Source organism: Cheilinus undulatus, linkage group 21, assembly GCF_018320785.1.
Source record: "Cheilinus undulatus linkage group 21, ASM1832078v1, whole genome shotgun sequence".
NCBI classification, from domain to species: domain Eukaryota; kingdom Metazoa; phylum Chordata; class Actinopteri; order Labriformes; family Labridae; genus Cheilinus; species Cheilinus undulatus.
Window position 1 is genome coordinate 13,038,886 of NC_054885.1, and position 16,603 is coordinate 13,055,488.

Here is a 16,603-nt window from a genome sequence, read left to right on the forward strand (position 1 = left end):
CATTCCTGTCACCGGCCATGACGCGCTAACTCTCAGCCATTGTCATTCACGTTACAGACTGAAGGTAAATACCTGACCTGACAGAGAGAGAGAGTGAGATAGGGAGTGAGTGACATCCTTCGCGCCGCTGGCACCGCCCGACAGGTGTGACCCTGGTAGGCAAAACACACACCCACATGCATAAAGAAACTACACCTCTGTAACGTGACATGTAGGGCTTACCTTTGTGAGTGTATGTGAATGCTTATGGAGTGGATTTTACAGCAGAAATTAAGGTGTAAATAACCCCTCCCCTTTCTAAACCCCTTGCCAGCTCCACTTAATCATTAGCTTGCAGTTTTACCTGTTCAGTCATGTGTCTGCTGCAAGGAGGGTAGAGCCTCAGTCTGTGTTTATAGAAGATCAAAATTAAGCACATAATAGTTTTAAAGAAAGGCAAAAACAAGATGGAGGGATTTGCATGGGATTAATTGGATTTTAAACTCCATTAACTTCAAAAAACCATGGTTTTCATTTAGTTAAGATAACATTCAGAAGCATGTTTTCTTAGCAAAACTACATTCACACCCAGGCCTGCCCACAGCATTGGCTTGGCTCCTAAAAATCCCAGTGAATTGGCCTTCCCTAGTATTGATTTACTGATGTTACCAATGTATGTGTGTTGGATCAATAGCATTGGTGCTAACATCCTGGCTAACACTCATTTTGCTGCTGAAAAGTAAAGCTTTTGTTATGTTGATGCTGAAGTAATTGTACCTCTTTGAAACACCTTTTCATCACTTTTTCCCACCCAATCTTGTCACTTATAACCTAGTAATACCCATTTGAACCCATTTTCACCAGATAGTTCCACTTTAAACCTAATTTAAAGCATATTTTTGCCATTTAAACCCATTTTTTTGCCACTTACAAGCAACTATTAACCCAATTTCATTTTTTGCCAAACACTTTTAGCCAATCTTTGCAATTCCTGACTCATTTTCACCACTTGTTTAGCCACTTTTAACACCTTTTTGCCCATTTTACCAACTTTTGCCACTTTGAGTCCATGTTTGCCACTTTTCACCACTTTTCTGCCCCTTTTAACCCCTCGTTACCATTAGTAACTCATTTCCACCCGTCTTTCCACTTTAATATATTTTCATCACTTCATCAGCTTTTGCCAATTGCCACCTATTTTTCATCACTCTGCAACTATTGAATCATTTTTTCACTAAAGGTTTCACAGTTTCTTCTATATTTTTCTGGCATTCTGGCATTTGACATTACTTTCCAGGTGGTTCAATTTAAAATGCCCATCCATGTTGTGATCATTACCTTTGAGAAAAGGGGTTTACATCTTGAAAAAGGCTAAATTGTACTACAACATAAATAAAATAAAATAATACATAAAATGTATTTTTGCTCTGATAAGAGTGGTTATTTTTCAGGTCAAAAATAAAATATGATCATCACATCTTTGCTGGGCCCCAGAAAGCTCTCCCCTTTATCTGTACTTATGGGTAGCCATTTTTTACCTACTCTGTTACAACTGACCTTTATTCTCTGAAGTATTAGGCTGATATCCTATCTTATCAAACCAGGCAAGAGCGGAAACTTTAACATCTCATCAGTTAGATGCTTCAAAATGAAAGGCAAGCAAACATGTCTTTACTGGGACAGCATTTAAAATAAACCCATAGCCTTGAGGTTTCTAATATAATTTAATAGAAATGCTTTACTATTCTTTAGTATCATTGAATTATCAGTAGATTACAGTCACATGAAACAGCCCAGTGTAATTCTTGCACTTACGTGTGATGTAGTTATATCATTGGATCTTCTGCAAAACATCAGGAGAAAATAAGAATATATTAAATGTTTAAATGTGTTGCATGAATAATGATTAACAGATGATGATTTGTTTGGCTGAGAAAAGGGGAAATCACAAGTAAAGTGGAGGGTCCTTGTGGTAAATCATGGCACTGATGAAATAAGAATAACCAACTAATGTCAAAGTTTAACATTTCTTTGGCCTCATGGCGTAATTTCCTAAGTCATATTTTAAGGTTTAAAAAAACACACATATTTTGGCAAACACATAGGATTTTTTATTATTACTAAAACTGTAAATTCTACCAGATGTTTCTTAAAAAAGAAAAGCCCGAACATGGATTTGAGGGTATTTGAAGCTGCTGGTGCCTCTGGAGTCCCACAAACCTCAAGGTGGAGCCTCCAGAGGCTTGCAGTCGTGTAGAAACCTACTATTCGGCCGCCCCTCACCAATGCTCAAAGCAGAAATGGTTGCAGTGGGTCCTGAAATGCATGAAGACTCATTTTCAAACAGTCTTGTTTACTGATGAGTGCCGTGCAACCCCGGATGGTCCAGATGGATGGAGTAGTGGATGGTTGGTGGATGGCCACCATGTCCCAACAAGGCTGCGACGTCAGCAAGGAGGTGGTTCAGAAAGCTTGTGTACCATTCACATCCTTGTCATCAGGTAGTCGTGTATGGCCTGAGCTCCATGGTGTACCCTGCAGCGATGTCCTCTAGTACTTAAAAGAAAGTTCACGAAGCAGCTGGGCGCATACTTAAACCCAAGGTGAAACAACAAGTATATCTCCAGTCTTATTCTGGAGGAGAATAGGAGAAAACAGACCTTGAATAACACAGTAAGTGTTGTGCAGTGGCTTCTTTGGTTTGCCTTCATGATAAAATCTTAAAGCTGTGTCTATAAGAGTTCTCCAAGTAGAGAAAATTAAACACAAACCTCAAAGGGGTACCTTAAAAATGGAATAAATACAACACAGTGCCCTCCAGGTGTCCCTACTAGGAAACTTAGTGCACCGTCTGTGATAGTGCTCTAATAAAGCAGGAAACATCAAGAGAGCCATATAAACTGCCATAAAGGTTGAAATATTAGTTGGCACAGCTGTGCCTCGAAATTGCAAAAAGATAACAATACCCTTTGTAGCAGTAGCAGTTAGACCTTTAATTTCTGGGCAAGGCCTTTAAAGAATCAATCACCAGGAACATAAAACTTATGACAGACTAACCGGCCACTAGAAAAGTGGAAGGATTATTTTGGTAACAGAAGTGCATGACCAAGAAGCCTTTAACCAAAAGAAAGAATCCGGTAATGTTCCAACTAAGCCAAAGTAGAAAAAGGCAGGCCTTTGCTTTTCTAGTTTTACCGCTTAAGAGATATCAGATATTTCAAAGCAGTGCAGATTTTTGTCCTTACCCCCTGCTGATGCCGCCTCATCTCATCAGCTCTAAAGAAACCATTTTTATTTTAAAACCAGGGAGCTGTTTCACTATGAATGCATCATGACTTTGCGTGTGCTGGTACCCCTCTATACAGGCCGGCCACCCCTTTAATCTGAGTCCGACTCTGCCTCGGATTCAAAACTCAGCGCTAGAATTTACCATAAAAGGTGTGGACTTGAAAGTTTTCCTGCAAAGCTAAGAGGAGTGTGCTCGGATTGACAACTGCACTGCATCAAAAATGAAGCTGCCTCATTTCTATGGGTCACTGCACTGGCACGGCGGGGGTCCTGGCACCAACCGGTCTCTCTGTGTGTCGTCGCTGATCACACATTTAGTGAATCACTGGGTGAATCACTAGCTGGCACATTTGCTCACTGTCTGTTTCGTCTTCTGATTTACTGCCTTGCTTACCGGCAGAATGTGAATAATTATCTTATGATCTGCTGTTTTACGAGGCATATGCAGACTTATTACTTTTATTTCTCTTTTCACTTTGAGGGCCTGAACAGCCAGAGGCAGACAGTCACACAGCCAAACTGGTTCAGCTGTGTTGTGTTTGTTTTTAATGCGATGAAAATCATTGATGTCACAGCTCAAACACCTTCCCCAGCGACTTGGTCTTTCACTGACACTTGTTCAAACAGTTGCTTCCTCACCCTACCCTTCCCTCTGGCATGAATGCTCTGCTTCTTCTCCATTTTTAATTGTCACATTTTTATTCTCTATTCTATCTTAATGCACATACTATATCCTCAACAATGCATGTAATTTACTTAATTAACTGTATGACCATAAACTACAGTAAATATGTCACATTAGCTTGGTTTGGACTAGGCACAAGAACTGCCAGCTATAATAAATCTTTGACATTTTATGAAAAGGTGTAATGGCCAACTTTCAGAGTAGATGCCCAGTAGTTGTCATGGTATAGCACTCAGCCTCTGAGGCCTTGTCCACATGGAGCCAAAGTTATATTTCTGTTTCGTTTTGAAAAAGTTTTCTGTAAATGCAGGGTAATTTTAGGCAGTGTTCATTTTGTTGACTAAAACTGACTAAAAATGTTCGTTGACAGCCCTTTTTTTTTCCATGTCAAAAACTAGACTAAGACTAAAGCGGGGTACACACAAGGATTTTCTAAATCTTATGAGACTTTTTATCTGTTAGAGACCCCACACATGAAGATAATAAATCAGGCATTTAACAGTTTTGATCGTTCTGTGTGCTCCGATAATCATAATTCTGTTCCACCACCAATCTAGAATCTCGTCCTCCAAGCCAGAAATCTCGAATGATCACACGTGATCTAACAAAAACGAAGAAGACACATAGCAACAACTGGAAAACACAACATGCAACATGGAAGAGGACATACAAGAAGAGGGAATGATGGTGTTCTTGGGACTATTTTTAACAGAAAAGTCCCCAACTAAAAAAAAAAGAAAAGACTGTGGAGAAAATTCTGGAGACAGTGCGAACACGGACTTTATAGTCTACTGAGGGAGCTAGAGCTGTTGGAGGTGAGAGTTGGAGCGCCTTCTGACAGGGGGGAATCCACCAGATGTTCCTAGCAGACCCTCACCATGCGTTTGGGCCTGCCAAGTCTGATTGGCACCGACCCACCAGTGGAGCCAACCCACCACCAGGTGGTGACAGCTCCGCCCCTCTCTTTACCCGAGTGTCCAGGCAGCATTCTCTTCCTTGTGGAACATCACCTCAGAAAGATGCTTAATTTTTAAAAATGGCAGCATTCTCTTCCATTATGTCATCCGTCTGTGACTTTTGACCTCATGACAAATGTTAAGATTCTCACAGTCACATGACACCCACAAATTAAGTCCATGAAATAGCCAAAATGAGTAAAAAACAAAAATCACTGGAAGGCTTATTAGCAAAGGGGAAAAGGCTCAAAGATGAGAGAGCCTATGACTGCTTTAAAAAGAAAGCTGTATTTAAGGCAATAGGAGCCCTACTTAAAAATACGTGTTTTTGTTTTGACAGGTGATTCTCACACGCCCACTGTTTCTGCATTATGGTGAGTTGTATTTTTTTCTGCACTTTATTTTAAAGCTGTTTGCATAATTTAATTTATCCAGCACAAATTGATGGCAAAACCATGAAAATGTTGTCCTACATGAAGCCAGTCTGTGTTCAAATCTCCACTAAACCAACAGGAAAAGTAGTCTCTAGGAACATCTCTAGAGCAGATATTAGTGTATTGCATATTTACACTTTCCTCACTCCTATAGATAGGAAACTGAATGCTATAATTTCCCTGTGGGTTCAGTTTAGTCCTTGAAGTTCTGTCTGACTTTGCTGCTGTCTTACATCTGCACTTCCTGTCTTTTGCTTGTCCGTATCTTATCTTCTACCTCTTATAACAGGAGTCGGTGCTGTTTAGTATTCTTATGTGTCTCACTCCTTGAATACAATACAAATATGTCATATTAAATGGATAAGTCTGTATATTTACACCATCTTTATTTACAGAGCCACACTTCAAAGTGACTCAGCAGTTTTAAAACAGCACAGTGGTAGACAACAGAGTTACTATTTCTGGACCACCTTTAACTCCTTTCTTCTTCTTCCCGTACTGGATGTTTTGGAGGTTTATTGACTAACTGTCATTGGCGGGGCAGAGGTGGCTGTCAGGAGGCATGAAAGAAAGTGGTTTGTTAAGAGAAATAAGAGGAGACAATAGAAAGAAAGAAATGAGAACAAACGTGGTTCAGTCCAGGAGAATTAAAGATTGTAAGTGAGCTTCATAACAGACATCGCATCCCGGTGAGAGAAGCAGAGCTGCATTCCTCTCATAGCACCTGCCAACTGTCATCTATAAAGGCTTATACTGTTTGTCTGAGTGTCTGCCACCTCAGGTAAAAGGCTGCACACACACTAACACACTCGGGTTACATACTTCTTGACAAAAGGAACAACATGACCACGGCAGACAGTTAAAATCACACACTAATTACCGTAATAATATTTTAACAAGTCTGCAAATAATATTTTTGTGCGAGAGGACTGAAGCTCATAAGGCTTATAAATTACTTCAGCGATGGATGACCCAAATGACTGATTGTACATTCCTTGTCAAGTAAAAAGCTAATGAAACACTATTAATCAAGTTATTAAGCATTTTAAGTTATGTGAATGTGAAGTTTAGAGATGGAGATTACAGGAGAACTCACAATAACACACTATACCATGTGTGATATGTGAAAAGTGACCCCAATTGAAAATAGTATCAAGTGTACATTTTCTAACTTTGTAATCATTATCATCCTAAAAAGTACGCCACAATATCTGATTAACTGAATACTATAAAGTCTCATATTATCCCACCATCTTACTCTTTTATCTCACCGTCAACTTTCTCTTGGGCCGATTTACATCTGTCCTCATCACCTTAATGTAAGTGTCACCTCGAGGAGTCCTGAAGTAACCAGGTGTTGAGCCAAATTGCCAATGAAATCTGTTTAGAGGGGGTCTAAATTTGGCTCCAGAGATTCTGTAGCTGTATTACACAAATCATGACGACAGGCCTAAAAAATAACAAATTAAACTTGACTTTTGTGAGTTTGAATAACTTCCATCTATCCATCTATCCATCCATTTCTATCCCGCTTATCCTGCTGGGGGTCGTGGGGGGCTGGAGCCTATTCCAGCTGTCAGTTGGAATAACCTTTTCATTTTAGAGGCACTGTAATTAACCAACCAACTTAATATTTCTGAGTTTTAAATACTGATGCAAACTGTATTATTCAAAGTATTATATTGGTTTTTTGCTGATATCTGATATGCCAATATTTACAGATTCATTTTAGCCGTTATCTAAATCTGTTTTCAGACCTAAAACTTCAGTCCTTTAAACACACTACAGGTTTGAGGTTGAACAAATAAACTTTAATCCTTAAAACACACTTTAAAGTTTAAAGAATATGGGTGGATAAAGAAAAAGACCTCAACTGACATGGGTCTAAAATACCTCTAATATTAATATGGCCAAAAGCTACAATCAGTATATGCTGATATTCACAGCCAAAATATTGGTTGTAAATATTGGCAGAAATTTTGATGTCTGCTCACCAATATTTGCCTTTTTATGCTAATAACTGCTAATGTCGATATCAGGCTGATAGTAGAGTGCATCCCTAGTTTTAAGTGTGCTAAACTAGTTATTTCAAATTAATTATCTTCAGTGTTCAAACTGAGATTCAGATGTTAATTTCAGTTTGCAGTACTTAAGCAGAATCATCTACTTTGAGTGTGCCATATTTCTAAATCAATAAATTGGAGTGCACTGTAAACCCTGATAAGTTTAGAACTCAAAATATTATAGGTAACTGATTACCTTAATTTTTTTTTAGTAGTACTCACTGAAGAATTTTTTTTTTTTTTAAACATTTAAGGTTACCATCCCACCTAAAACAGGCTTACTTAGGCAACCATATACAATAATGGCTGTCTGGTAGCAGTAGCTTGTCCACACGGAGATGGAAATGATAAATTTCTGTTTTGTTTCGAAAAAGTTTTCCGTAAACACGGGATGGTTTTAGGAAATGTCGGTGTAAGCACGGAACCACTGATAACCTTGAAACCTGTAAGTGGCACTGTAACGCTGCCACGGAAATGGCGTAATCATCGGTTTTCCATAAGCATCTTCGTAAGAGAAAAGAGGTTGCCCTTCTGGTTGTTCCCTGCGGTGGATCTAAGAACATCTGGTGTATGTTGTTCTCGGTGGTGCCAAAAAGCCTCAGATTTTGCTGTAAAAGTCATAATAAACTCAGTAGCTTCTGCAGCACGAACACATCCCTGTAATCTGCCATAGTTGTTTTGACCCACAGTCTTTGGCTCTACTGGACCTAGAAGAAAAATGTATCTCAGTTTCCAGAGAAAAAAAATCTATTACATGATTGCCAATGGCTTTTGAGATTGTTTGCTAACTAATCATAGTTTGCCTGCTTTCTAAAGTTATTGCTAAAAAAAATACTAAGTAGCTCTCCTGTTTATTTCACTAGCAAAGCTTCCCATGGTTCCAGCTTATGTATTATGGGATAATTTGAAATTAACAGTTAATGACAGGACAGCAAAGCTCAGGTGCATAAAGAATACAATGCTCGTTAAACCTGCCATTGTCAGTTAGGTGACATCAATGTTTGGCTTTTGCTGAGTTTGCTTTCTTACGCCTACATTGTGCAGGCAACAGGTTACAACCTGCTGTACCTTAATTATCATCGCTGTCATCGGTAATTACAATATTATTGGAATTCCACCTTGTGTCTTGATGACTCGTCTTTGTCCCTTTTGTAAGCCTTCATGTGTTTCACAGTTCACTTTAACAAAGTTTTAGTCATAGATTGTGCACCCTGGATTCTTCTCGAAACATTAAAAAAATGACCTTGTATAACCATTATCAGAATTTCCTTAAAGGGGACATATTTTACCCTTTTAAGACAAGTTTAGATTGGTCTCAGAGGTCCCCAAAACATGCCTGTGAAGTTTGTTGCTGAAAAAAACACTCCACTATAGGATTTTTGTATGTCTTTAAATCCCTCAGAGCTCGCTGTTTCTGTGTCTGTCTCTGAGTTGTCTGACTCCGCCCTTGGCCACGCCCCTCTCAGGAAATGTATGTGGCATAATGGTTGTCGCTCTCCTGATCCTCCTCTCAGATGGCAGCTGAGAGGAAGATCAGGAGAGGAGGGTGGAACTTTCTTCCAAGTGGGAAGGGACAACTGCAACTGGGGGCGGTGCTAACTCCCCACATGACGTCAACGGGAAAATCTGAGAATGGCTTGTTTCAGCGGGAATGGATTTTTCTGGTACTATTCTGGACAGACCAGGGTGACATGATTTGTTACAAAAGCCTGAAAAGTGATTTTTGTATTATATATCCCCTTTAAAAACCAGTGTGCTGTGTCATAGCTGAAAGAGGTAAATGTATGACTTTATTTAAATGATTTGTCATTACAGGTTAAGGAAGACCGGTTAAAGTTCTTACTGGTAATCACATAAAATGTTTTCTGAAACAATCTGTTACAACAGAATCAAAACCTTTTTTCAATACTAAGTCTTTCTTTGATTATACATAGTAAAAGATTACCCATAATTAAGAATAAATACACTGAAACAAACAAATGGCCCATACTATATTGAGTTGAGGGTATTATACTGTATTTTAAGCTGTGTATTATTTTAAAAAAAGCATTTTATTGGGCCGGGCGGTGCTCATAAAACCTTGACTGATCCACACATTATAGGACTGTACAGTCACACTCACACCAACCAACACTACAAACTCGCATGCATCCCCTTCCCAATAAACAGACAAAAAACATAAACATGAATACATTTTGCAGGTTAAGATCCACAAACTGTTCTGCAACATTTCCAAACTCCAGCCCAGCCAGAGATGAGTCTACCGTGTCAGTTTCCACAAAGTGTTTGGCTTACAACATAAAGACTCTCCATCATATCTCCACATTGGAATGGCAGGAATACCCTGAATTCCTTCACTCAACTACAGCGGGGGAAATCTTCCTGCCCTCCACGACCTCCCAGAGTTTTTCCCATCAGGTAGGTTTGTTCTGCTTCTATTTAGTTTAAACCAAAGTTGAAAAGCTGTTAAAAATGATCATTCCCAGGGCGTATTGTGAATGGAGGTTTAGCTGTGCTTGTGTGTGAGTTCTCCACAGTGTCTAGGTCCATTTGTGATTTTTTTTTTTTTTTTAAATCTGGAGAAGTGGAGCAGTAGGATGAGGTTGAAGCGTTTGGTTAGCCTGAAGCAGCTGAGTCGGCAGGGTTTGTAATTGAGAGGTGACATCACAGGAAAATAGGAGGAGCCAGAAACAAACCAAGCCTTTCAGTTGTAGTTTTTTTCAGTTTTTCCGCTCCAAAAAAACAAAGTGTGGGTAAAGTGATAGGCGTGAGGGGGTGGGGTTAATGTTGGCTCATTGGTGAACACTGGGGATCCGTCAGGTCACTGGCATTGGTAAACGGGCTGGACGTACTCCGGAGGAAAGTAGCCCACGTGTCCGTGACATCGGCCCCTCCAGCGCAGCGAGTCGGAGCAGTCCAACAGTTCGATGACATCGCCACGCAGGAAGCGTAGCTGGGAGGGGTGGTGGGGGTTGAAGTCGAAGAGAGCGTGGGCATGATGAGGACGCTGTGAGAGAGGGAGACAGTACAAGAAATGAGCACAACAACTACTATAAAAAGGTTGTCACATCATCAAACTGATCTTTAAATGGTACCATCTGTTTGATCTAAAGTAAAAAGTAATTTCAGCAAACAGGCTTGATGTTGTATACTAAACATGTCGCTACAGCTAGCAGCTAGTAAGTTTGCCACAAAGAACCCAGGACAGTTAAAGAGCTACTGTTTCTCCTGGTGCTAAGCTAACAGTAAAGTTAGTAGCTTCATATTACTGCACGGACATGACAGCTTTATGTAATTTTCTACACAACTCTGGGAAAGAAAGTGCTGAATATGTAGATAACAGTTGTTGCAAAGATGAAACGGGATGCAATATGGTCAAATGTCTTTCTTGCCATTTCCTTTTCTGCTAACCTACGTAGTGCTGACAGCATGGAACAAGCCTGGCAGAAGTAGGAAGAGAAAGATTTCAAACTCTGGAAAGCTTGTGAGAGATGTGTCTGAAGACCCCAGAACAACTGCCAAGACACCAGTGAATGGCTTAGCCAAGTTGGGGATTGTAGTCTCAAAGAAAACAATCACCAGAGCCCTGCACAGAAATGGACTGAGAGGTTGCAGACCCAGAAAAACTTCACTTCTGTAGAAGAGACACCTACAAGTCAAACTGAAGTATGCTTAGGACAACCTGATTATGCATCCTCGAAGCATGTCCTTTGGTCAGATGAAACCAAACTAGAGCTCTTAGAGACATTGCTTATGTTTGGAGAATGCAGGGAGAGGCGTATAACCCAAAGAACATCATCCCCACAGCGAAACACAGCAGTGGGAGTATTGAGATGGGAGTGGGAGTATTGTATGTTCAATATTGTGTTACTGCTCCTATAGTTTCAGGTCTGTAATGCTGAGGTGAGTCAAGCTACAATTTATTACACCTTATTTCCTATTGGGGGCTTTCACAATAAAAGCCCTTAATAAATATCAACAGTTACAGGCTTTTATTGTGAAGGAATTGTCGGAAGTAACGTTTTCATCTTTGTTCAACAAAGTTTCTACAGCGTTACCAGCGACTTTCTGCAAAGTGCCGTGTTTACAGCTGCATCTCTATACATCTCTGTCTTGTTTAACGCCACAGCTCGCTCCCAGGACTGAACATGGACTTATTAATGAGTCAGGAGTTTAAACATATTTCAAACAAGTGGAATCACTGCAGCACTGAGCTAAAAACAAACCGAGGCAACCTAACTTGTGTTAAAGCCCCAGACAGACCGACAGTTTGCTCTGAAAAGTGAACGCAGTCCTTATTATAATAGACATTAAACTAAGAGAGGTAAAACACAGGTTTAACCTGTTTACTGTATTACAGTTTAAATGCAGCGGCACGAGTGAGTGACGTTCAGTCAGTTTCGTGGCTGCTTTTACTGTTAGAGCAAAACTTTCTGCTGACGGGACTCAGAATAAGCTGTTTCCCATCACTTTGCTACCTAGTGGTTGCGTCTTGCCTCACATGGGCTCTACAGCTAAACACACCCATTTAAAAACTGGTAAAGGCGGCGATGCAGAAATTCATTCTATGGCAGAATTTTTTACAATTGACAGTATTGATACTAGTTTACTGCCCAGTGCCCACCACTAGATTTCAGTGCTTTTTAAATGTGTGTTTGATGGATGTAGTGGTCTTGTCAATTCCGTAGTGAGACACACTTTCGCCACTCGGCTGCATGTCTTTGATTGGGATGTTGACACATGTTTGCCGTGCTGCTTCCTTTAGTTGCCACAGCTTTTGAACAAATATTGCAGCAAGCTGTGGTGTGTTCATGATCCAAAGCTGCAAACCTGAACCAGGTCTAAACAGCTGACGAAAACATACAGCTCTTATGGGACGAAACTCAGGATTTGCCCCGGTAGACGTGGTACACGGATTAATCGATAAAACCGATATATTATATTATTGGGCAAAGGCCCAACAAAGCCCTCCACTGAAAATCTGTGGGGTGAACTGATGACCAAGGTCCATGCCAGAAGACCTTGAAATCTGGAGGAGCTTGAGAGATTCATTAAAGAAGACTGGGCTAGGGTTCCTGAGAAGACATGTCTTAGACTTGATGAAAACTACTAGCATCAGGGGGGGCGAATAATTTAGACCCTAGAAGTTTCTGTGAAATAATTTAATTTCTGTGTGAATAATGTAAACATCCAAAATAAAACTAGGATGTTTGGAAAAGCTGTGTTAAAAATTCCTTGCTCTGTTTAACAGCACTTGAGAAAAACTTGAAATAATGAAATATTCATAGGAAGGCTAATAATTTGGTCTTCATCTGTAGCTACTTTATGAAAGCTGTTTAACTTTTCTTGCAATTTCCCAGCAAGTGAGTAAAAAACATTCCTTTGCCAGCTTCATTTCAAAGCTCCAGAGACATCATGTGAGCTTTTTGCCCAGCAGAATCTCAACATGTCCCACAGTGACAGCGGACAAGCTGTGACAGGCAGACGGAGTTATCGATGTGAACAGGTTGACTCAGCAGACAGACTAGACTAACAGGTAGACAGATGAAGATGTGACAGCTGGTTCACATTTTCACATGACACCTTTGAGGCTACAGCTGGTGACATGCCTTCTACCCTCGGTTGACGTAAAAAGCATTAGATGTGACGTCAATGCTCTGCTTGCATTACATTTATTTATACCATCCTGAGAAATGAGACATGACTTTAATGAGTCTTTACTTTCAGTGTGTCTTCATGTTGCATATTGGGTACATTATCATCTATTTTTTAGTATGTGCTTATTGTTTGAGAGGGTTTGTATTTAGAAAAGACTCCATGTGTATTTTTTGATCAAGTTTGCATAGGCTTTGTTCATTATTTGTCCACACCTATCAAAGTAGAGCAGCTTTTTCACTGGTATTGTGCTCGCCAAAGGAGAGAAAAAGCATGACACAGAGAAAGACAGGAGGACAAAAGCAGAGAGGCGTTTTGAGTCCAGAATAATGTGCGAGATAAGAGTGAACATCCCTACAATCCCGCTAAAACAACACTCTGCTAAATCGTGATGTTGACAGCAATTCTTGTCAAGGTGCTTTCAATTCAAGTGTCAGATGCTGCACTTTCTCTGTCTGACTCTTTGAGTACAAAAAGTAGCATTTTTCTTTCCTCCTGATAGCCAGCCCCCTCTGATGTCTGTTGACTTGGGAAAGTGAAGGCAGTTTAGGAGAAGGAGAATAAAAGCAGCTCTTTTTAAGAAAAATGGCTTGAACTTAACTAACCTTTCAGCTGTCAGTTGTTCTTCCAGCAGAGAAAAGTGGATGTGATATGAACTTGGATTGAGGTGAAAGACTGTAAGTGAAGATGTTGCAATTCTGGGTTTCAATGCCATAAGCCGAGCTTTAAATTATAGTATCCAAAAACGCCAAATACTGACCAGGATGAGGATCAAGCCACACAGACACAATTTATCAATCTTAATCTGGTAAATGCCATTGTATTACCCTTTATTGTTCCACTAATCTAGTCTAGACCTTTTGTTTTATAAGTCTTTCTGGTATATTTGGGTGTGCACCTGCATGTACATACAGGCTTCTGATTGCTCAGGATTCTTTGAGGTTTCTTGTGTAATTCTGACTTTTTTGTGCATATGTGTTTGACTGTGCAACGTAGGACCTCTTGGCGGGAAAGCCACTGGCAGTAAGAAGGAATGGGTTCAAATTAGCCATGAGCTAAGAAGCTAGCAGTGCCTCTTAAACAGCTTTTCACCTTTAACTTGTCATAAAAATGCATTCAAAGGACATGGTCTAGCAAAAAGATCTTGTGGTGTACAGGCTACATATGCATGGCAACTCAATTCAAGATGGTTATGAGGGAGTTGTGATGTTGCGATCATGGGCGAGACGGTTCTAAGATCTGGCTCTATGATGCGGAAGACAGGAGCCAGCTCCCATTTGAGAGAGGGTTTCCTTTATTTTCTTGTTGTTGTTTCAAAGACAAAAAAAGGCAAAAGGATAACAAAAGATGCCATGTTTGGGGGCCAAAAGACTAGGGATGTTCCTAAGTAGGGATGCAACAGTACATTGCAGTTGTCGACAATAATCGATGATGACTTCTGTCACTGACAACTTTTATTGTCGATGATTTGTTTGTTGCATCCACACATCTTCTCATCATGCGGCGTGTTGCTATTGTGTTTGCAAAATGCTGTTTACTCAAACCCATCAAGGGATCCCACAGCATGCACCCGAGTAGTCGACTAATTGTTTCAGTGGTCAGCTACTAGTTGACTATAGAAATAGTTGTTAGTTGCATCTCTATTCCTAAATGAATTAGTTAACATCTGATTACATGTATATCATAACCGTGCTTAGTTGACTAGTTTAAAGTCATGAAAACATCCAAAAAACAGTAAAAAAACCACCCACTATTTTCTAAAGACAGGCCACCAAAGCAGTTGGTAAACGTTACAGTGCCACTGTATACTGGCCTTCTGCCGTCGGCCATCTTCTTTGCAGGTTAACTTCATATTGCTGTGCTGAACATCATCACTCTGTGCTTTGGTTATATCTGAGCATAACCTGACACAGCCTTTCCACAACTTTATCCCCATATTCTTGGTGGCAGTAGTGCTAAACTGTGCAAGACTATCAAATAAGTGTCTCCTCACTGCTCTGTTTATTACAGTTATAGACCAGGTACGTGGAAAGTTTGGTGTGAAGTTTGTCGTCTGCTGCATGTAACCTGCTTTTAATTCTCACTCTAAAAAAATCCTGAAAGTCCAAGTTAATGAATTTTTCTTTGTTTGCAGTCTCTGAGTCAAACTTAGTCATCTAATGTGCTGACAGGTTTATTTCTCTGCATGTCTCTGCATGAACAAGTGGAAAAATTGTATTTTTATTTTTATTTTACTGATGTGCCTCCTAGTCTGTGGCAAAAAAACAAACAAACAAAAAAACACTGTGCTGGGGTGGCAATTTTCTAGGCCTTTTAAGGCCTGCAAATTCTTTAGTGGATTCTTTGCAAACTAGGATGTCTTAGCAGGCGCAAATCTCACGCTGAAGTCACAATATAAGGAAAGCGCAAATAACCTTAGTTGACTACTTCTAAATATCACTCTGTTGTGGTGTTGGTGATCTATGCACACAGCCACTAATGTGCCACTTGGTCTGTGGCAAAAGATGTGCTAAGTGCGCTGAGGTGGCAAATTTTCTTGCCATTTTAGTGCCTGCATATATTAAGGGCAAATTCTTTAGTGGATTCTTTGCAAAAGAGCTACTATTAGCTGGAGCAAATCTTACGCCAAAGTCAGCGCTATGCACACATTGCAAAGAAACGTAGTGGATCTACTCCTAAATCTTTCAAATTGTATGTTGAGTTTGGTTATAGCTGGTGTCAGACCAAGACCTTGTATCTCCATTTTTCGTGATTTTAATTTTTTTTCTTACATCATTGGTATTGGGTAACCTTGTAAAGCAGATGGATATGCCCGTTTCCGTGTTTCTCACTGGCGAATCCATCTTGCAAAGCTCCCATCTGAAGTGTTTGGGCCCGGTTAGAAAGCAACAGAACCAATCAGCATCGAGGAGCAGTAGTTTTGGGTGCAGCAAGGTCGTGACATAAGCAAAAAGCGACTAAAGGCCAGTGAAGATATGGCAGAAGAGATTAGCATAGATGCTGCTATGGCGTCAGTTTATCAGAACTTGACATTTCTTTGTTAAAAGAACAAAGAAGAGCATTGAGTTTTTTTTTCTTTTCAAAGACGACAAAAGTCGTGTACTGACATGTCTACAGTTACCATGGTTTGCTTTATGCAGTTCTCTATGGAGGTTACTTCTTGGTAGGGGCACACCTTGGGGCACGCCTACATCATGTGTTTTGTTGCTCTGATTGGCCCGTAAAGATGTGACAGAAAGAACGTTCATCCAATCACCCTCTGAGTTTTTTTTTCATCCCTTTCCAAACACAGTCTATGGGAGGTTTACCAGATGGATGTGTGAAACACATCTATCTGGCGTGTCAGGTTAGGTACGGGGTAGGTTTTGACCCATTTTAAAACAACAAAAAGTGTCAAAAAAAGGCCAACTGACCACTCAGTGTTAAATTAATTGAAAATACAACATCTCTTTTCATTCCCTGAAATGTGGTGGGTTTGGAGATAAGAGGTTTTGGCCTAAAGCCAGTGTTATGTTGGTTATGTTAGCTAGTGTCACTGTGGTT

General features: G+C 40.1%; 1 protein-coding gene and 1 long non-coding RNA gene across 3 annotated transcripts in view; one reads left to right on the forward strand and one right to left on the reverse strand.

Moving 5' to 3' along the window:
- The window catches only part of LOC121503464, a 31,809-nt gene that overhangs the window by 250 nt on the left and 14,956 nt on the right, over window positions 1-16,603 (forward strand). Inside the window, exons 2-4 of the long non-coding RNA XR_005991371.1 lie at window positions 58-155; window positions 5,249-5,282; window positions 9,607-9,823. This is a non-coding gene — a long non-coding RNA (uncharacterized LOC121503464). The remainder of the gene's footprint in view (window positions 1-57; window positions 156-5,248; window positions 5,283-9,606; window positions 9,824-16,603) is intronic.
- grapa (GRB2 related adaptor protein a) overlaps window positions 9,817-16,603 on the reverse strand; it is a 60,890-nt gene continuing 54,103 nt past the window's right edge. Inside the window, exon 5 of one of the 2 annotated variants that reach the window (XM_041777886.1) lies at window positions 9,817-10,412. In XM_041777886.1, coding sequence (XP_041633820.1) covers window positions 10,227-10,412 — 186 coding nt within the window. In that variant the 3' untranslated portion in view covers window positions 9,817-10,226. The remainder of the gene's footprint in view (window positions 10,413-16,603) is intronic. The other variant, XM_041777887.1, reaches the window with a different exon arrangement.